Genomic DNA, 22,011 nt, shown 5'->3' with positions numbered 1-22,011 from the left:
CGACAACAGAGGTAAAGAATTCTTTACTTAATGTTGCAATCGACACCTAGCCAGCTTTGTGTCCAGGGTGTTTGCGCTATTGTGTCAGCTTAAACTTTCATTGTGACCAATCAACTCAGGCTGTAACTAGATGAGAAAGTCGTCGTAAAGTGTTTCTAGTGTTGAGTCCTGGGGCCACGTTCCTGGCTGCATTTGTAGCATGCTGTGGAATGCTGGGAATTTCTCTCACTCGATCAACGGAAGACACATGTTGTGGTTGTAGCTCATGACTCGGGATTGAAGACCCAGCAGTCTGGGAATCTGGCCACTGTCTAAATCCTGTAGCCACAATCATAGTTCTCTCGGATACAGCAGCATTGATTGACATGAGATGGCCATAATCGTAGTTTGAATGATATCAATAATGTGTCGGCCTATTTCTAGGCTCCAGATAGAGGCATATAGTTGTTAGTTAATCTGGGCGGTTCCCTGGTCAAGCCAAATGCCAGCGTTGTTAACTAAACAGTAATGAGACTCCCAGTTGTCGGGGATGGATAATTAAGGGTCTGTCTCGAGACTGAGTTGCCCCTCGAGGTGTAAGAAAACATGACTGGTGCTTCCATACAGATTCAATGCGAGGGCCGGTCAGGTTTTCTTACACCATCTAGGTTGTGTTGACTGAGGACCCAATATTGAGCGCTGGCGTGATGGAAACCCTGTGAAAAGATCTGCAAAAGAATCACAATGCAGGAAGATCGGGACATCGACACAGCGCCAGGGATAAAATACTGAGAAATCAAATGAGAAAACCTGAGAACCTTGCATTGCAACACAATTCTCAATCAACAACCTGGCCTTTGCCTTGGAAGAAAGCTGAAAAGACATGAGGGAAACGTTCCAGGACAAGAGCTTATGAGAGAGTGAGGAATCAGTCCGCTACTGGCCACTTGCTGTAGGCGTTTCGGTTATCGTCGAATTAGAATTATAGAAGGTCAGCCAAGAACTGAGACGACACACTCAGCCTCAGCCAATGCTTGAATACTGGCCGCAGCGTATCACGTCTTAGTGGTGTCCTTGCCCGGAATGGTCGTCTTTCCTCACATGCCATGGTACGGATTCAGCCGTAAGGGAGATCAACGAAGCTGAATAGAGACCAAGCAATGTTGAGTAACATCGAAAGTGGAAGCCGGAACTCGATCTAGCAATACCAGACCAGGGTATGATCATGTTTCTTTTTAGCCTGCTCTTTTTCGCGTCTATTTCTGTTATCGGATATCGAGCACTGTCCTATACTGTACGGTCCAGGTGCTTAGTGATCGTCGGGTAGAGGGTGTTGAAGAAGCGACTGCCGCATCTTGTTGAACGTCAAGATAGACTCTTGAACCCCAAGATCCTCCATCGGGAAGCGATAGTTTGTTCAAATGTGGAGGTCAAGATAGAAACAAGCGAGAGGTCCATGATCGGTCGAGACCGTGGCCGTTGGCAAAGAACGAGGGCGAGAACGAAGCGGGTAGCTACCTCCATTGCAACTGTATGAACGGATGCGGGCACACTGTGCACGAACCGCAGATATGGAAATCGCAATCTATCACCTGCCTAAAACTAATCTGGCGACCTAATACAGTGCACGGCTGAGAATTCCTTAAAAGGGGAAAGAAGGGAGGGTCCAGCGCTCACGTACTTCAGAAATCATTCTTTTATTAGTTCTTTTGAATTAGGGCCTATTTGCAGGGTTGTTTAATGACAGGGGGAGAGGACCCTGAATTCGTGAGACTTGCCTTACCTTGGTAGCTATTGAAAACCCTCAGATGGAAGACTTTTATTGGCCTGGCCTTGGTTTAAAACCATCATTTACAGTTTATACCCATGAATGACAATAGGGCAACGTTTGGATGTACATTTCGCAAGATCATTACACCTACCCAAGGTGAGCTTGGTCGAGGGCATCTACAAAGCTCGGTTACCACCGCAAACTACTTGACTTGCGACTATCTAAACTGAGAAACATCTGCATTAAAATTCTACGACCGAGACATAGGACCCAAGACATCTGAAAGACACTTGCGGATGCCTTAGTGAATGCACTGAACGCAAACAAAATTTGACAGCCACACTAATCCACAGCCAGCTCGCGGCCGGCAAGGTTTCGTTACATGGTAGGTAGTCTCATCGCTGAGGGCGATGGAAAGTGTGACTATCATATTTCAAGTTGTGATCTCTCATTGTCTCGGACATTTCCCTCGTTCGTCGAGGAACCGGATCCAACAAGGGACAACTCTGCAGTTAATGCTTGGACAATTCCAGCTGCCGAAAGCCCCATCTACCCTCTAATTTAGCAGATGTTATTTATTATTTTCCCTGCTCAATAGGGAAGATGCCAAAAAAGAAATCAAACGACCCGAAACTTGTCGGACCGCCGGCGAAGCCGCATAAATAAATGTTGCCTCTCTAGTTTAGTCCCCGATCGGGCGCTACCGCCTCCCGGAACCGAAGCGACACCAAGTCTTCCCATTCGATGAGTACTACTTGTTCCTGAGCATGTGCCTGTCGTTCATATGCCACCAGGCTCGTGCGCGAACGGGCTTCATTGAGAGACGCCATTATCGAACCAGTTTTCGAGTGTCAGCTGTTTGTTAAGAGTCAACCCCCTTCCCCCAAAACCAATAGCTCCTTGTTAAGCGAAACTTAGGTGCTCGTCTACGCTTGCCGAGAAACAAACAAAGCGGAATCACGACTACGTACTGAGGTACCTTTTGTAGGTAACAAATATGTGAGTGTTGGGTGTTTTCAGGATTTGACTGGTCCGCGTGTTACAGTCAAGGGTCCGGATATAGCGAGCTGAACTGTTATGCCTGGTATAATAAAGTGAACTCTGGAATGTCCACCGAAGTCTATCGGGACTCATCGTTCGGCGTCGGGTAATATTATTTCCACGGCAGGTCGTTGAAGATCAACGGGCGATAGAGTGCTTTGACAGTGGAGGGTTTGAATGATTACCTCAGCAGAGCAGCTTAACCAATTCACCAAGGTGAGAGCCCCTACACCGAGGTGAGGTGGGGAGGTTCCGTTGATTGAGTCACTGGAAATTTGACCCAACCCCACGGTTCGTGTGCGCTTCAACTTAACTTCACAATATTCACCCAAATATCTTTCGGACGCAACGCTCTGACCCCGACAAGTAAACATGTCGCACAAGGGCAATAGTGGAAAGGGCAAAAAGTCCTCAAAATCAGGAGCCGAGAGCAAAAGCGAGGATGTTCTCCAGGCGGTTGTAGGTGACATGGCGGGGTATCTTTTTCTTCAAGACCAGCGCAAGCTCACAGCGTATTCTTCAGGTCCTCGCCGACTCCTTTCAAGACAGATTCAAGCCCTTTACCATCGAGAAGCCAAGAGTATGCCCTCTTATTTCGCCTCAAGCATGTGCTCGTACTAATGGGCTTATTCGCAGTGTCTTCTCCCTCTCGCAAACACCCCCCTCATCGAGTATACCCTTGAATTTCTAGCCATGAACGGTGTCAACGAAGTCTACATCTACTGTGGTGCTCATACCGACCAAGTCGAAGACTACATCAGCCGATCTCGGTGGTCACCAGCCGCGCGCACATCTCCCTTTTCCGTTCTACAATTTGTCCGAGTCTCCGATGCACGATCAGCCGGCGATGTCCTACGCGATATGGACAAGCGATCTCTTGTCGACGGAGATTTTATCCTCGTGCATGGCGACCTCGTGTCCAACATCATGCTTGATGGTGCTCTGGCGGCGCACCGAAAACGGAGGCAAGACAGCGCAGCCAACATCATGACAATGGTGTTGCGCAGTGGTGGAGAGGATGATCACCGAACAAAGACAAATGGAATCACACCCATTTTTGTGGTCGACACAAAGACTCAGCGATGTCTTCACTACGATGAGATGAACCCCTTGGCAAGCGATCGATACATGTCATTAGATCCAGCTGTTGTGGATGAGCTATCAACTGAATTCGAGATTCGATCCGACCTCATCGATGCTCAGATCGACATTTGTACACCCGAGGTACTTGCGCTTTGGTCAGAAAGTTTCGATTACGAGCTTCCCAGGAGAAACTTCCTTCACGGCGTGCTCAAGGACTGGGAGCTGAACGGCAAGATGATCTATACCGAGATTTGCGAGGATGGTTACGCAGCCCGAGCAAGCAATCTACAGCAGTACGACGCCATCAGCCGCGACGTTCTAGGCCGATGGACTTATCCTTTTATTCCAGAGTGCAATATTGTTCCTAAGCAGGCTTACCAGCGTCACAGACCTGCGGTTGTGGTCGAGCACGGTGCATTCTACGCTACTACCTCCGAAGTCCAGAACTCGATCATCGGACGCAACAGCTACATTGGCCCAGGAAGTAAAATCTCCAACAGCATAATTGGGCGAGACTGCAAAATTGGTAACAACGTCATCTTGAAGGACTGTTACATCTGGGACCACACCACGGTCGGAGATGACGCAAGAATATACCGATCTATCGTGGCAGATTCGGCCACCATTGAAGAGAACTCATCTATAGCAGAAGGCGGCCTCATTTCCTTTGGTGTCAACATTGGAAAGAGCATTAGACTACCTAAAGATACTGTCATTTCATGCGTCGATTCTGAGGGCAATCCCTTGACGCCGGATACCGAGCTGCTTGGCTCTGGTACCAATGCCGCAACATTCAAGGACCCTGAGGATGATGAGGTTGACGAGAGAGACCCCTGCCAGCTTCAGAAGAGTCTCATGTACAACCTTTCCCAGTTCAATATCTCTACCTCATCGGTATCGACACTATCTTCCGAAATCTCTGAAGATATCCCGGATGAGAATTCCTTGCATGTCGACACCACCGATCCCTCCCGCCGCACGTCCTTCGCCTCCGATGATGCTGGCGACAAACTCTCATTCCATAGCGAGGCCGTACACGGTCTGGTCGACGCTCTTCGTGCCGAGTCCGGTGATTTCGATTCGGCCAAGCTTGAGTTCATGGGCTTGCGTCTCTCCAACGATGCCTCGGACGCTATGATGCGCCGAGCTGTGGCCACCGCATTTGCCCGTCGCGCAGTCGAGCTCATGACCCCTGAGCACGGCAGTCTCGAACCCAACAAGGCTGCTGAACAAGCGCTAAAGGCTCGTAAAGGTGCAACAAAATTCATCAATGAGGTCGGAATTGGCGGCGATGATGATAATGAGGCCGAGCAAGTCGAGTTCATTATCGCGCTCCAGAAGGCTCTCACGCGTTCCCAAGGACCTGAGCAGTCCCGTGTTGGCATTCTCCTCGCCGCAATGCTACAGCACCTGTATGCGCTCGATATCCTTGAGGAGGAGGGTATTCTGAGTTGGTGGGAGAATGAGCGTGCCGTTGAGGGTGAGGCTATGGCATTGCTGAAAGAAAAGTGCCGCGTGTTGGTGGAGTGGTTGGAGAACGCCGAGGAGGAGGATGACAGCGATGAGGAATAGATGGTTATGCATCATTCTATCTGTAAAGATCACGGAGTACAAAATAATCAAAGGGACATGGCTTCTCATAAATATAGTATAACGCAAGACGCATTGCTACTCGTTTATATGGCCTCAGTCAGTCTGGATCTGACGCCGGTCATCGTAAGAACCGGATGTATCATGTTGCACATCGCCTTCATCCAGACACTGGTATGAACGCCCCTATCCTACTGTCGACCTGTACTTAAGACGAGGGTCTCATTATCCCGTCTGCTGGCTCTGTCTATCACCCTCAAAAGGAGTATCGTCAACTTGATTTCTGCGCCATGTGTCTAGCGTTCCATCTGCTTCAGGAATTCGAGGCTATGCTAATATTTAATCATGTGCACGTAAGATCAGAAATTACATGGGCTGTCTGGGCACACTTCTTGAGCAACCCTATACAGTTCATCAAAGTTTCCAGTGATATGGGATACCTTGTTTAAAAGCAGTAACCATTATATTGAGCGTTATGATACCTTCCCATAGAAGTATCATGAAATAACCCCCCAACCTTGACTTAATTGCCGTATTATAACTGATTTATAAGATAGTCCACCGGCTTAGTCTTTGTTCAACCGCAAGCTAAATGGAACTGACCTCAACATGGAGTATTCTCCGGCTCGACAAGCCCTGCACAAACGTAGCGCTACAGTTGTGGCATATTTGATACGCATGACTTCTGCCTACTCAATACCTGTATCCGTGGAGGTGGATGTTTGCCTACCCTATATCGCTTAGTCTAAATATGCCAGATGTCACAATCGATTGATCAGAGGTTATGTTATGTTATGTTTTGTTTGCCCGGGATATCTACCCGGGTATGGAGAAGATCCTGCAGGTACTTATATTATATTCTTAGGGTACTTACCCGACGTTACCTGTTCATTCATTTCGGTCAGTGATGGAGAGAAAATGTAGACCTTATAATGCTTAGTGCATATCATAGTTTGGACGAGCGTATTAATTATCAGCCAGGATACTCGTTCACAGTATCAAACAAAATACATTCAAAGTATAACAAACCACAGGGTGTCCAACGTTAAGTCTTCATAACCTCCTGACATAACTGACAGATGAATATTTCGGTCAATGGACACTCGATCGAGGGGCCACACATACCTACCCCTGTTGTGCTTTACTGACTCTTGCCTCCAAAGCCACTATTCTCTAGAAAGGCAGTTCAGAAGATGAGGAACATTCTGGCCTTGGCCTGGAATGAAATCCATTGTGTCCTAAATAATGTGGATAACTAGGGTAGCCATGAGACGACTTGTAGCTGTAATGTTGAGGGAAATGATAGCAAAACCACGCGAGTCATATCCTAGTAAATGACACGATACGATTCAGTTATTCAGCGCAAATCATTCCCCATGATAGCAAAATCGCGGTGATCATGAGTCGATGAAGGACGCGTCAACATTGTCGACATTTACATGCAACTATCACCAAACTCACCACCACCACCGTCCCCCACAACCCTTGGAGTTCAAATATCCATGTGCATATCCCACCGAGATCGTCGCTGCTGGGATGAAAATAGGATTTCCAAAAATAGGGAGTAAATGCGTTTCTTATTTTGGGCATCTTGGCCTGTCTCTCACCAGCAACGCGCCATTGACATTGTCGGAGTGGACATACTGTCCAAGCAACGATCAGCCCCCTTCACCATCAGACTTTACAGTTACGACGGAAGAGACCAATTCAGGTACAGGAAGCGTGGAGAAGGGGGGCAGGAATCCCCAAAAAACCCTTCAAGGAGGGCAGATGCGCATGGGTAGGACGTGCGATGATGTAGTGATCAACCTGACCGTATCCCCGTTAGGTATGGCAGTTCCAGTCAAACCTTTAAGCCCTGTAGTACGGAAGGCTTCTGGAAGAGGACCCTGATTCATCATCCTTGGAAAAAAAAAAAATCGAAGTTTTCTCACAAGTTGAAGTTGAGGTCCTAAAGATAACACTCGCTTGCAACACGAGCTAATAGCCGAGTGCGGAAAGATGGCGATGTTGACGATAAACTCGAACTGCCGGTGATGAGATTGGACATGCTAGAAAGTACCCAGTACAGTGGCCCTCAGCAAGGGAGAGGGGTGTGGTGGCTTGACTGCAGTGTACGGCACCAGCCGCTCGATGATAGGCATGCTCAGTTTACGGAGTCATCGAGACCATCAATGCTCAAGATCGTAGTTGAGGGAGCACCACGACGAAGAGCGCCAGCTTGTTTGGTAATGTGAAAGTATTCGAATCGACATTCCCCGAACTGCACTCCAAGAAGCCAGCGTTTGATGCGTGAAACCAATGTTCAAGAAGCCTCAGGCAGGAAAGTATCTTGAACAGTTCGGCCTCCTGAAATGCACCCACCCCCGAAAACTGAATCGGCCATGATCAGTCAAGATCTGGCTCCAATCCCACAGAGCAAAGCGAATAAAGTTGCGGTTATTCAAAGTAAGGGTTCGCCGATACTGGAGGCTGGCCACAGGGTCGCATTCGACCCCAGTATACGGAAACAGGGTGCTGCATAACAGGTGGATTAAGGTAGGGCTCGTTCCCAAATTGGGCGTTACCGGTGAAAGCTCACCCTAGTAAACCAACAGAAATCGTTATTACCCTTCGCACATTCGTGTGACAAGGCTCAAGATAATAATCATGCCGCAGGTATGGGTCTAGTATTCGCGGCTATATGCAGTTCTGATAATCAGGACCCTGACCATATATGATAGGCATTACTGTTTTCCAACTGATTTCTCACAGGTGTTAATAAACTTCCACCAATTGGTTGGTAACTATGTTCAACCGGGGAACAACGGGGCAACCATGAGGGAGGAGTTTGAAGCTCGTTCGAATGTTTCGACCGAGTGGTGCTCCAGTAACTCAATCTTAATAAAATTGAATCGTTTAGTGGAGAGGTCAGCAATACTTTCCGATGACGTCAACGCCTCTAAAAAGCTTGCTGTTCGTGATGCTTCCCTCATTCATCATGCGGGGGCATCAGTGGACTCGAAGATGATACCTAGCGTCCCAGTCTGACTGGCGAAAGAGGGTGCCACGTCGACAACTCTAACCTGTTTTGTGATGAATGCGCCCATGTTTGTAGTATTTCCCCAAGTCCCTTGCCATTACTCCATGTCTTGCTCCTTAGAGGCTTCGATAACAGTTTCAGCCTCGTGGGTAGACTGACGTGGAAGGATCTTGGATAGCAACAATGACATCATGGTCATGGCTGTTGCATTGTGGCTGGGCCCATCTGTTGTGACGAACAAAATCCTGGTCCCCTGTAGGGCAAAATGGGACAAGTTTGGCGACATCTCCGCTCTGATGAACGCTAATGTTCCGGAAGTCAATCAGGCGTCTCACTCCAAGGTCCTGAATGCCCTAACACGGAAACCGGGATCAAGTTCCAGCTTCTTCTTCAGCTTCGGCATTAACAGTACGGCACTTTGAGGCAACTTCGTGCGCGGTACCGGTATTGAATCAAATGCATCTCTCGTACACTGCCCACTTGAAGGGCCTGCAAGATATCACGAGCCAGCTGTCATTTGTGGGGTTGACATCTGAATTGATTGATATGAAAGTCTTTTGTGTTGACCTGCTTGAGCGTGTGGTGAACTAACACATAACATCCCAAAAAAGGGATAGCCGAGCACGACAAGGCATTGTAAGCCATGACAAACAATACAGTAGACTATCCTCGAAATGTAGTTGAACCTGGAATTCGAAGAGATTGTTCGTCAATCAACAACCCCTAGAGAGATTGCCCTGTGAGGAAGGGTGTGAGGGGAAGCGTTACATGGTGTACGCAACTCGCCCGAAAACTGTGTGGCGTTCACACCAAGATACCCGCCGCATGGTAGATGACCGTTGTGAGCTACCAGTCACACGTTCATGGCCAAAGGGCAACGATGGCCTTGTCAGGGCTTGGAGGAGCATCAATCTCCAGATGATTCGGACTGAGGAAACTGTAGAAGCCCTAACGACTTGATATATCTTGATGATATCGCTGAAAATTTGAAATGTAAACGGTGAGGACATAGAGCAGTGGTTGCAGCTCAGATTGTCGTTGGCGATGACATTGACGTAACCAACAAGTGCATAGCAATCAAAGCTCGATACCATTTACTTCGACTCTGCTAGTGAACGTTGTGATCCGGGCAAGATCTTGCCGGGCGCGATCCGTAAATCATTTGCCGAGATTAAGCCCAGACGAAGAAGGGCTGCACCGTTATTATTGATGACTGCAAAAACGGGTAGACTGGAGAGTTGGATGCAGAGCTGGCTCGATGCATATTTCCGTTCTCAAGCCCAGTAGTGGCACGGTCCTGCATCTCTGTTTGGTTGCACACCCAAGTCGGAACATGCAATCGTTGGATGGACTTGACTGGGATTAGGATGTGTTCCGAGATGGCACCAGATGGGACTTGACAGGGTAGCCCTGGTAAAGGTAAAGCACCCACGGCGTTTAATGAACGCTCAACAATAATTCATTGAGACCAGATCAAACGCTCTCAGCCTGGAATAAGGAAGCTCCAAACAATCAGAACCAAAGGGAGAGCTGTATGCTTTACCAGTCAATTGGATGACTGAACCATCAGCTTGACTGTGCTGAAGGTGTCTAGCAGGAGGACTTGAGGGGAGACTGTTTCGGAAGTGTTAGAAACCAAGAGTTAGAAACTTGGACACTCCGTACATACTTCAAGTTTAAATTGACCACAGCTTTCCAAATCGATCAAACATGTTGCCATGCTATTTATGCTTGGCAACACAGAAGAGATCTGCAGTTCGATAGTGGCATGAGCCATAGTCAGGTTGGATTTTGATCTTGGGATATCGTGGTTCTCCAAGATTGCTTGCCTATGCCTGCCAAGGGTTGGCTGTTCGAACGGTTGGTGCGTGTAAGCTAGAGTTGCCAGCTAGTTTTGCAGCCGGGACAAGATATCGTGAGGAATCAAATATGAAGGCAAACCAAAAAGTTTGGTCACCATTTCTAGCACACAAAAGCCACGAAAACGGGTTAAAAGTAAAAAGTGCCGAGATGCCATGATGAAAAGTCGACGATCCAAAGAAAATGGTTTCCTAATTCATTAATGAACTCCCCTCTGAGGAAGGTACAAACGGAAGGGGGCGACAGCCACGCGTCAAGCCACGCTCATTACGCCACAACGACGCTTGGAGCCACATCTGCCAGTCACGCCCATGCCTGAGCAGCTGAAATCTCAGGCAATGATCAACAAGATAAGGTAGTCAAAATATTGATCGGCACAGCTGGAATCGGCCCAGAACATGCAATTGGGCAATAATGTGCCGAGGATTGGGGATCGAGCCCTGTGGCGTCGTCATGAAATCGCCTCTAACTGTGGCTGTGAAGCTGTCTGTCGTCAACCCCGAATAACGGATTGGATGTGCGGGGACCCAAGACCCGAAGAACACACATGCAAATCACCCACGTGTCTATTCTCAATCTGGAGTGAGTGGTGAAGATCTTTCTTTAATCGAATGAACGGTAACGGCCACCAAAGAGTTAGACTAGGGAGGGACTTCGGCGGCCGCTACAATTGCAGCGCATGGCTTTTGCAAATGGCATTCCCAACGTCTGGACCAAACCGAATCAGGCCAAGCGGTATGAGGGCAATGGTTCGATTGTGACGACTAGGTGACTTTCTTCATTCGAACATAGAGGATGGATAAGCTCTAAACCCAGGCGTCGCTAAGACCAATTAAATGATCGAGGGACTACTCCGGAACCTCTGCTAGATGCACACAAGCGCGCCTGGACAAGAGATGAACCATAGGTAAGGTAGTACCAAGACCAGGATAAAAATTGAGAATCCGAAGGGTTCAGCACAGCCACGCGGGAAGAACAGAGCAGGTCCCTTCTAGCCTAGGAGCTATCATATTGATAGACGTTCTGGAAATGACAGAAATCATCTGTGTGCTGCTGTAGTGTTTTTCACATAGAAAACTACAGCACAACATCTCACACAGGTTGACCATGGGATGCTCTGATGGATGACGGACCTGGTCAGGTGGTAGGGCCCCAAAAGGGAAGGCCTAGAGGCAGAGGTCATTTCGGGCCATGGATGTGAGTGATGCAGATGAAGAAAGGAACGGATGGGAACCCATCCGTCATGCCGCCAGACCGGGGACAGTATTGGAAGAAACACCAGGCCCTGCCCTACATGTAGTCTTCACACACATTGTACGGATGCGGTTGCAGGACTTTCCAAATGAGCCATCCTCCGACCAATAGGACTCATATGATGGATATACGCAGCAGGGGGCACAATGGAGCACAGCGCATACACATTGCGGCGGGAAACGGGAGATGAGGCATGGCATGGCATGGCATGGGCAGACTCCATCCGTAGGTAGACAGGTAGGTAAACATACAGTTCAGTCACGTTGTTTTGATTTTCCCCATCAAAGCACACCATGTGGATGACTAGCGTTCGGTATGCGTAGAACAGAGGTAGAGTTTTTGTTTCCATCAGATGTCATTGGCTCCATGACTTTAATTTACCGACTCGAATAACCACAAGCTCAGGTACCAGTCGAGGATGGCGCTTGAAGAGGAGAAGGCAAAGACAAGAGAAAAAAAAAGTCTCAAACAATGGGTTAACCCCAAAGCCCCGGTCTCCGATAAAAGAGCAAGCACCTCGCGATAGAACTTTCGATGAGGGGTGATTTTGGCGTGGGCAGCCGATGGCAGACTAGGTGCTCTTAAGATGCAAACCGATGACAGAGTAAAGATTCGATCCAGCTAGTGTTCGAGTGTGGGTTTGGAACATCCACATCCCACGGCTCTGGCGTTCCTGCGTAAGGGTTACCGCTGTTGTATCCGAGGCGCCAGGACCACTGCCTTTTAGAAACAGACAGTGAGAGACCGGGTCCCCGCCTACAGCTTCGAAGCTAACTAACTGCTACAGTGCATTACTGCGCAGCAACACATATCAGAACTCAACCTAAACCACCCGGGGAAAATAACGGGATGGAAATGGGATAATTCTGGGGGCCTAGTGGTCAAGCCTCACCCCTCTTCATCTAACCTCTGATAAAGCCACTCTCGCTGGCACATACACTGTAGTAATAGATGCAGATGCATTCACAGGTAGACGTGCACTTCTGTTGACTCAATCTACAGTCTAGAGAAAACCTAACGCAAGTCTCATCTTTCCCATCCAGTAAAAGGGTGCGGAAGCTAAATGTCCACAACACTGCAATGGCGTCACTGCCCGAAGCCTCCCTTGCTGTTCTTTACTTTACTTTACCTTACCATACTCTGTCTGTCCTGTCACAAGCCTCACAAGCCACATGCCCTCTTCCGATCAAGCACAGGGAGGAAGGATGGGAAGAAAGAAAAGACATAGGCTGTTGCCATAACCGCCCGAAGGAGAAAGTACCTGTTCCTCACTAACAATTTTCAACAACACGGCCGATACCAGACAGCGAACGAACGACGAGACGAGCCTCTTCTTCCTCCTTCTGTCTCCCCTCTAACTCTTCTCTTCTCCACCCATGGTCTATGCAGCACAAGGGTTTTAGCTGCTAGTCTCTAGCTGCCCGCCGACCCTTGACCTGGCGGATGAGAAGACTTCTGGGATCAGGGTCCCCCTTGCTGGTCACTGGTTTGCCCCCATGGCTTTGACCCCACAGGCTCCCGAAAATCGACGGGTGGATATGTTGGTATGGATGCATGTCCTTCTGACTCCCAGAGTTCACAAAATCGACGCTGGTAGGCTGGCTACTACAGCAAAGCGCACATTTTAATGTAAGGTATCGCAAGCTCCAGCCACACACGAACAGCAGCATGTACAAGACAAGGGGACAAGAGAGACACCTTAGCCAGCAAACACTAACGGTATTGCAATTACTACCTATCTTTGTTTGGCGGTATCCCGGCACTGCGGACAAGCTATTGTCGCCCCGAAAAATCACATCCACTCTGCAACTGCTTGGCTCGGCGTGAAGGACACTTGCCTCGACACCTGCAAAACACATAACCGCTCGCTAGAACCCGACAGTCGAACAGTCCCGTCTCCATCGGCAAAGGTGTTCTCCTCTCAAGTCTCCCTTAGAAAGTTCATGTCCTGATCTACGGTGCAGTCGCATTCTGACGACAGCAGTTGACGCCGCAGTGTTGCAACAGCTGAAATAGGCTTCGTGGGTTCAGCTCTGAACAAAACAAATACAATAATATCTCGGCATCACTTGAGATCACCGCGTTGCGTCGCATCCTGACTCCAACATCGCACCACTCCCTGGCGTCTGGCACAGGCACAAAACCGTGTGGCACAAGTACCCTCCCTTTACTATAGACACGCCTCCTCCCGATCCATATCCACATTCACCTCATCCACTCGATCCACGACACCGCCTCGGCGCCCCAGCCCAGAGCTTGGGACGTGGGTACGAGGTACTTAGGAACTTAGAAGTCAGATCCTCGTTCTCCGTCCATTGAGTCTTTTCAGTTTTCACCCTCCTCCTGCTCTGGCGGGACTGACGACAGGTCCCCACCACTCCTCCAATATACCCTTACCTTCTCTAGCTTACTTTACCTGACCCTTCCTAATTACTATTTACACCACCTGCTACAATATCCCACGGCTTCACGCACCTTTCTTCTATTTCTACTTTATCCTCTACCCACGCGAGAAACTGTCGACCTCTGTCAACACTCGCTCAGTACAGCTGGCTCGTCGCTTTACCCTGTCTCGCCGTTATAACGCGTCTAACGGCTTACCGCGATTAACGCTTTCCGCTTCGCTTCGCTTCGGCCAGCACCACCATCCCACAACCCGTTGTCGCAACAATACATTGAACGCTACACCTCAAAATCAATGAACAGCGGCAGCAACTGCCTTACCCAATAACCTATTTTCGAAATTTGCGCCTACGACTTTTGTTCGCAAACTAGCGACATCGCCGATCGTCTAAACTCGAAGACACTGTTCTCCGCGCTGCGCTGACAACCATTCGACATTGTTGCTGTCTTGAGACGGCCTAGCACGCTCGTCTCGACATGTTTCGACAAAGGTACGCACCATACGACATACGATTAGTTTGGACACCCGCGCTGTTATGCCCTCAAAATATAGGCTGAAGGCCTTAATCTTTCTACTGACTAACACAATACTTTCCTAGGACGAGCTCACAGAAGCCAGGCGATGAACTGCTGGCCAATTTCCGACAGCAGTTCCCTGACCTCGCTGCTGCCAGTACTGCTGCTACTGCTCCAGGCCTGTCACAAACTACTGGCGCCGAAAACGTGCCTGCTGTGCCTCTACCTGATCGGTATGTGCTATTGTGACTATGTACCATGGTGCTGGCACCTGGCGTACGTGCGCAGTGTTACTGACATGCTTCACAGGAACCAGAACCTCACTCATGATGCATTCCGTGATCAAGATCCAACCCCTAGGGCGACTAACGACCCTTGGAGATTTACTCCCTCTCTCTTAGATCCGAATTCCATGTCATTCGCCAACTTTGCTAATGCACCACCTGGCTACTACACACCTACACCTGGAGGCACTAATACACTATTTCACCCACAGGCCGGCGACCTGCATACTCCGACTCTCGGGTTGGGAATGGGACTTAACACACCGCTGTCTATGCCAACATCGGGGGACTCGCTGCATCCTGGCCCAGCTCAGCCAGTGATGGATATGTCCGGGTTTCAGACACTGCAACCACATCAATTCCACCATTTCAACCCGTTCATTCAAGCGCCCCCACCCCAGCCAACCTTTGCGCCATCTACATTTGTTCATCAAGACACAGGATATGAGACCATGGATCAAGATGGATCGCCCATGGATTCGGACCCTTCTGAAGAGCGCATGTCATCCATTGGTGCCACTCTTCACAAGACTACACCCATGATGAACATGCCAACAAGACAATTTTCAAGTGGTCCTATATCCCATCCTCTTCCGGCCTCAGCAGAAAAATTTCGGTTTCACTCAACCCTCAACGCTCCTACAGCCATGATCAAGCATGCGGACGAAATCCCTGTCACTTATCTTAATAAGGGACAGGCTTACTCACTTTCTGTTGCCGATACAAATGCTACCATGCCCGTTGCCCCCGGAACCAAATATCGCACCTTCGTGCGGGTGTCTTTTGAGGATGAACAGCAACGACAGCGGCCAGGTGTATGCTGGGGTCTCTGGAAAGAAGGCAGAGGCACTAACGAGGCACACCAGAGAGGCGGAAAGCTTCAAGCAGTTGAATACGTAGAGGCAGGCCAGCCAGCTGAAGGTGACGATAAGCGAACCCGTGTGGAGCTTGAATCATCTTCGTTTGATGGCTTCTGTGTCACCTGGACACCAGGGATCAACGGCCCCCCCGAGGTTAACATCGCAGTTCGCTTCAACTTCCTCTCTACCGATTTCAGCCACTCGAAAGGTGTCAAGGGTATTCCTGTAAGACTCTGCGCCAAGACTCACACTGTGCCGTGCGATCCTTCACAGCCAGCGGCCGACGCCAACCCTGAGATTTGTTACTGCAAGGTCAAGCTCTTCCGTGACCATGGAGCAGAGAGGAAGCTTTCTAACGACGTGGCACATGTGAAAAAGTCTATCGACAAGCTTAAGCAGCAAATCGCACAAGCTGAGAGTGGTCTCAAGGACTTCGGCAAGCGCAAACGTTCAAGTGGAGCTGCAAAGATCGGAGAGCCGCAAAGACCCGGCAAAGTTCAGAAGCATAAGCGAACATGGTCTATGTCCTCAGCCAGTTCTGCTGGCGGTGGAAGAGCTACCATGGAAGAAGACTTACATTTCAAGCTCCAAACGCTGCAGGACATGTTCACCAGTACACGGCCTGTCAGTGTATTATTCCTCCGGGGCGATGAGCCTGACGACCCAGACATGCACCCTGTGTCTCTTCCAGGAGATATCTCGCCTCTGACCAAGCCTGGCGAAGGTCCTAACTGGCAGGCCAGGAGCGGACGAAGCTCTGTCACGGGCTCTATGATTTCTCCCTCGCCCAGTTCTCTATCCCTGGCATCACAGGCGTCTGGTATTGGCGCTGGTGGTCAATGGAAGAACTTCGACTCAGTGGCGGGAGGTGACATATCACGGAAAGGGTCTGAACAACCCACAAGAATTACGAAGGGTGACGATGATGGCAGTCTTAGTGGATGGATCGAGGCTCTAGGTGTTGACCCGTCCTATCGCCCACCCCAGGAGCGAAGTCCAAAGCCTGTGGCATGCTTCTATATTCAACGAATGAACCCGAACGAGCCCGGAAGCTCAGACTACCACCGCGCTATCTACCTGATGCAACGTAGTCTTCAGGAACTCAACAACCGAATCGCGGCCAAGTGGGGCATCGACCCTTCCCGAATCCTCCGCACAATCCATTCCATCCAGAACGGCCTTGAGGTGGAGATGGACGACGATGTGGTACAAGAGCTCAAGGAAGGTCAAGACATGACGCTTGAGATACAAGAAGTTACTGGACCGGCAGTCAAGCGGGAATGGGAAATGGCTGTCGACGCCACCGAAGACATTACAGAATCCAACGACAAAGCAACAAGTGGTTTCGTTCTCCGTCTTACTTTCTAATCGCACTATCCCTCCTTTTTCCTTTGTGTCTTTTTTTTTTTTTTTTTTTTCAACTCCCGCCATTGCTACCTTGAGTTACGTACGGCGATGAGTTTGCGGCGATAAGCAACATATGGGTCTAGACTTGGGATTGTACTGTTTTGCTGGGGTCTCTCGGCCTGTCGCCAGGTTGGACACACGATCACATACATATACGGATTGGGGTTGTTGGCTCCGGGGCGTTGACGATTGTTAGTCTTGTTGAAAAATGATACCACCGGTTTTTCTTTTTATTCTTACTATTCTATTTTCATCTTTCCTCTTCATTCTTTGCTGCCACACTTGTGTCGGCAGTGGCAACCATTTCGGAGCCCTTTTTGTTTGACGCATGCCTTGAAGATTTGGCAGACGGATGGGATGGGCGGCTATTCTCGCACCGAGGAGAAGTACTAGTGAGAATTTTGGACCGCTCTCCATCCTCTCCGTCAACAGACAGTACCCTGGCAAGCCGAGATGCACTCGTTTGGAAATGGCCGGATTTCCCGATACGAAGATGAGCGCACACTCTTGGCGCCTGTTACCGCATCATGCGAAAACATTGTAAACGTGTGGATCTTTGCTGCATAAATCCACATTCCGCCAAGCAACATATAGTCGTTTGTGCAACACGCTATACGGACGGCCTCGTCAGTCTGTCCAACCTCCGACATGAAAGCGACATCATCATATTTCTACTGCGATACTACCTCTTATCTTGAATGCATTCAAGCAAAACACAGAAGCGTATATGCATCACATTCTTATACAATGGGCGGATGAGTCCGGCGTACACGAAAATAGGACTTACGAAGTAATGCAAGCAGGAGACGGGGCGAGTGAGTAAGATGGAATACTTATCTTTGTTCGTGGGAAATACGACGTACATATAATGCCATATACAATACCCACACTTGTTCAATATTTCAAGCATGTCCCAGATCTTGATGGTTCATCTAACGGCAGCAGTGCTCACCACAAAGCGAGGTCTAAAGGCATACGGTATGTAGTACTGCAATTCGTGATGCCCGGGCCTCAGCTTCAGCCGTTTGTGGAGTCCTTTAGGCCAAATATTGGTGGCGGACCAATCTGACACTCAACGGCCGCTATTCGATACCACCAGACCTGTGTTAGTGGGTGAGATGGCACCATCCTGGCCCTCGGCGACACAAAGTCCAGGACCGATAGCATTGTTTACATGCGTGTCGTGGACAAATCATTACGACTCGATCCCAGGCTATCGCTTCGTGGCTAGTACATCGATAATGCGTTTCGAATGAGCGTCAAGGGTAAGGAATTCAAGAGCCAAACAGCCATATCCTGGCCAAGCCGGACTTTCTATCCGGTGACTACAAGCGCCAAGCGGCATGAATAATTAGAAAGGATAGGTCAGCAAACTCAAAGAGATGGTCTATGAGAAAGCGAAGCCCAGATTTCGGAAATAGCAACGCAATTGGGTTACACCGACATGAGCCACACTGCCACAGGGTCATCAAGTTCGCCAAGGGGACCTCGAGCCGTCTTCCGAACAGATTACTATTTCAGTTGATAGTAATTGGTCAACTGAGTACCTTGCCAAGATGGAGTCGAAAGGAACAAAGTGCCGAGCTTAGCCACCTGTGGCGAGGGGGTTTGCGTGTTCCCCCAGACTATACAAACCTAATCATACTGTGTCTCCTCTCTGGGGTTACGTCGAGCTTCACAGTTTAGGATCAATTTAACGTTGTGGCTTGTAAGTGATTCAAGCTTCCGCTCAACTTGACTAGGAATGATGGTCTTGGACATTGGCGTGTTAGCGATGTTTCATGGGCATAAGGTGCCTGGCGCGTCTTCGAATATGATTTGTCGCACCTGTTTGTTCTAATCTGCGATGCGCTGTCTAGTTTGAGGGGAATTAGAGGCGGTTGCAGTGAAGTATCCCAGCTCACGGCGTGAGAATGATAGAGGAACTCACCGAGTACAAGGACGCGCGCACGTTCCAGACTCCCATGGTATATTTCATTCCCCATCGGGACAAACCCTTTTGGCTCAAGAGTCTTTTGGTCTTTTGTTGCGTCGCCTATGTTGGCATGTTCGCTTGGCGGGTGAGTCTCGATTCATCGGCGATGGCATGGCATGACCCAGCTATGTGCATCGTGTCTGCAGTTGAAGTGCAGTACGGCGCTTTGCTGCACAAATAGAGCACCTCGGTCGGCAACATACTCCCGGTATCCGTTGACATGGGAAATTGTGTTATCATGCAAACATTGGATCCGGTGCATGGCGGTACCCGGACATTGGGACCTAATCCCATGTCATGATCGTGCAACTGGTCATTACTAGCCACAATCGAGGTTAAGCTCGCGCCTCAGGGGAATTGGATCGCCATTGTCAATTGAAAGTGATGGGCGGGTACGCGACACACTCTAACACTTCACCTACTCCCTCCCAAGCCACCTCCCCCTCAATTTGGCTCACTGAGCTGAGCAAGGGTCACTCAACGGCCCGGATGAGACCATAATAATCAGGTCCTGACAATTGTGGTGTGCTTCAATGGGACCTAGGGACATACTAATTACTCTACTCGCCACAGAAGGGGAGCAATGATAAGCCACAGTTCACATCATATCCGCCTCATAGGTGGCGATACATGTGTTTCGACAGCAGTGAAACCTCACATGGTTTTTTCCAACGTTGACTGGCTCGGCATCCATATGATGGGTAATTGGAGTCTGTGGGAGGTACTTGAGTACTTACCTACCTAGTCTTTGAGGGGCGTGCGCTGTCATGAGGGATCGACGAGCCTTGAGCCACAAGTCACTCTTCAACATGAGCCATCATTGGGTGTCATTGATCAAAACGCCGGACTTGTGGCTAACAAACTCACAACAACCCTGGGCCCGAAGGGATCCCGTGGTGCAATGCTAAGCGACTCTAGCGGCCAAGAAAGACCATAACCGTGGGCGACCGTTTGACGGGCGGTTCTTTTGCGAGGAGTGTGAGAAAAGGTCGGTGAGAAAGAGGAAAGATGACTGGAGACATTTCACTTGACAAGTGTCGATATGTTCCCTGAAAACTACCTATTCAGAATCAGGGTTGTGATTTACATCGCAGGGACTGAGAAGATCCCGCCCGTGGGTTGTGCAACAAGCGTCCAATGGTATTTGTCAATCAGCTAGACATGCTTCCTGTTCTGGCAAGTTGAGGGCATTCAGCCACAGCAGAGTCACTCTCAGTACCAAGATAAGGAGTGTGACTTCGCTGGGGCTGGAGAGGAGAACCCCTCGCTACTGTGGCTCCTCTGTTCTGAGTGATCGATATGACGCAGAAAACTGTGAGGCAATGGGCTGTGTCCCCAAGGGCTGGGCAACAAGCATCGGTTGCTCTGTAGCTTTCTGCAGGATGGGGTGCGGGGTCTTGTCGGTTACCGGTCGGCCGGTGTGTGAATATTAGGTGTCTAAATTGGTCAAAAGGGGTCGAGAAGTATCGATCTGCAAACTAGACCTGAGTGAGTGAGGGATTGCCGATCCTTTGGGCCTCACGTTGCATGCTCTGATAGTCTGTCTGGAGATTCCGATAAGCGATTGAACATCAAGTACAACTTGGTGCTATTGCTTTGCAATAGTGTGAATGCCAGAGGCCTCCGGTATGCTCAGAACTTTTCGTCCCATCTCTTGTTGGGACGTTATACCTCCTGTCTCTGTTCAACCTCAACTTGATCACCACATTGTCAATACTCCTCACATAGCGGATACGGCCTAGCCGCTTGGACCAAATCAAAGGGACTGTCAAATATCGGGCATCGACCTTTTTCTGTCTCTAGCTGGGCTCTCTTGTATCCGCGGCCGGAACGACAGGGTGGCAATCCCTTCGATCGATCGAAACTCAACATGCCGATGATGATGAGAAAAGCCGATGCACAGCGCATGGCAATTTAAAAAAAAAAAGAGACACATACGCGTTCAGTAGTCCGTGGGCCTTGTCCTTCTCAGCCCCAGGGCTTGATATGCAGCCCTGCATTCTCTCTATGAAACATTATTGTGGATAGGAAAAAGACGGTAAACGCTCAAATACCACTGCCGAGCATTCATGCGTTTAGGGTTCAGACAGATATAGCGATGCAGTAGGTATTGATTCCCACACCACACCCCTCATGCGATATCATCGAGATGCTCCTAACTATGGATTCTGAAGGGAAGAAATGGCTGGCGAAGCTAGTGCATTTATCCGTAGCCACGTCAATACTTAACATGGAGAGGAGCTATGAAGAGTTTTGACAGTCACTTGATCATCTATTGTTCTTCGAGTTATCCACCTTGATAGTAAACACCATGTCCCCTCCCCGGAGGGCACATACGTCTAGCGGACCATCAAAGAAGACTCTTTTCCCCCACCAGAGTGAAACCGAAAGTTTCCTTCGTGACCATGAATGAAGTGTAAGATAGAATATAAGCCATACTCTAACGTCAGCCACCCTCATCCAATACACAACCGATAGGACGAGAGGAAACCAGTGGAATTTGGTCAGCCAGTCCCAAATGTTTCTGGGCAATAATGACCCAGTAATATAGTCTTTGTCTTGAAGAGAAACTCACCAACCAATGAGAAACTCAGATCTTCAGAGAAACAAACCAATAGTGTATACCTATATATCATATCACTCGTGTTTGATCATTCCTCCGCTGCCTTGTCAAGTATCTCCCGTATGCTTCTTGCATAATCTTCTCCATCACCTTTGATCCCACCCAGCACAATCGTCTTGTCGCGTGACTTGATGCAGTGTGTCAGCTGAAGACTAGACTTTGGCACGCCCAATATACCACTGAGGACCTGAACTACAGCCTTGTAGGCCTCGCCCTCTCTCGCCTGAGCAGAAACGCACAGCTCGATTGCATCGTCGGCGACGGCTATGACGCCCTCGCGGTTCTTGCTGGCTCCCGGTTTCCCGCGAAGCTGAAGATGCACAGAGCACAGAGGAGACTTTTT

General features: G+C 49.2%; 4 protein-coding genes across 5 annotated transcripts; 2 read left to right on the top strand and 2 right to left on the bottom strand.

Moving 5' to 3' along the window:
- The first annotated feature begins 2,481 nt into the window (after positions 1–2,481).
- On the top strand, positions 2,482–5,621 carry FOXG_08112 (translation initiation factor eIF-2B subunit epsilon). 2 transcript variants are annotated; one of them, XM_018386859.1, is made up of 3 exons: positions 2,482–3,250; positions 3,315–3,371; positions 3,428–5,621. In XM_018386859.1, exons 1-3 carry the CDS (start codon positions 3,164–3,166, stop codon positions 5,444–5,446), a joined length of 2,163 nt encoding a protein of 720 aa, XP_018244059.1. In that variant the 5' UTR covers positions 2,482–3,163; the 3' UTR covers positions 5,447–5,621. The 2 variants fall into 2 exon arrangements, with proteins under 2 accessions (XP_018244059.1, XP_018244060.1); XM_018386860.1 differs by having other exon boundaries at positions 2,482–3,371.
- Positions 5,622–6,333: 712 nt separating this feature from the next.
- Positions 6,334–11,243, bottom strand: FOXG_19572 (uncharacterized protein). The gene is made up of 2 exons (XM_018399808.1): positions 10,156–11,243; positions 6,334–10,100 (listed from the first exon to the last, which is right to left on the bottom strand). The coding sequence occupies exon 2, from the start codon at positions 9,578–9,580 to the stop codon at positions 9,251–9,253; it is 330 nt and encodes a 109-aa protein (XP_018244058.1). The 5' UTR covers positions 9,581–10,100; positions 10,156–11,243; the 3' UTR covers positions 6,334–9,250.
- Positions 11,244–12,081: 838 nt separating this feature from the next.
- Positions 12,082–17,031, top strand: FOXG_08110 (uncharacterized protein; the record flags this gene model as incomplete). The annotated part of the gene is made up of 4 exons (XM_018386858.1): positions 12,082–12,336; positions 12,388–14,494; positions 14,603–14,752; positions 14,829–17,031. The coding sequence occupies exons 2-4, from the start codon at positions 14,481–14,483 to the stop codon at positions 17,029–17,031; spliced, it is 2,367 nt and encodes a 788-aa protein (XP_018244057.1). The 5' UTR covers positions 12,082–12,336; positions 12,388–14,480.
- A 4,147-nt stretch (positions 17,032–21,178) lies between these two features.
- On the bottom strand, positions 21,179–22,011 carry FOXG_08109 (uncharacterized protein; the record flags this gene model as incomplete). The annotated part of the gene is made up of 1 exon (XM_018386857.1): positions 21,179–22,011. A coding segment is annotated over one exon (315 nt), but the record flags the coding sequence as incomplete, so codon positions are not given.

This window comes from Fusarium oxysporum, chromosome 4 (assembly GCF_000149955.1).
Source record: "Fusarium oxysporum f. sp. lycopersici 4287 chromosome 4, whole genome shotgun sequence".
Lineage (NCBI taxonomy): Eukaryota > Fungi > Ascomycota > Sordariomycetes > Hypocreales > Nectriaceae > Fusarium > Fusarium oxysporum.
Note: the sequence above shows the minus strand (reverse complement) of the source record. Positions and strands in the feature narration are given on the sequence as shown.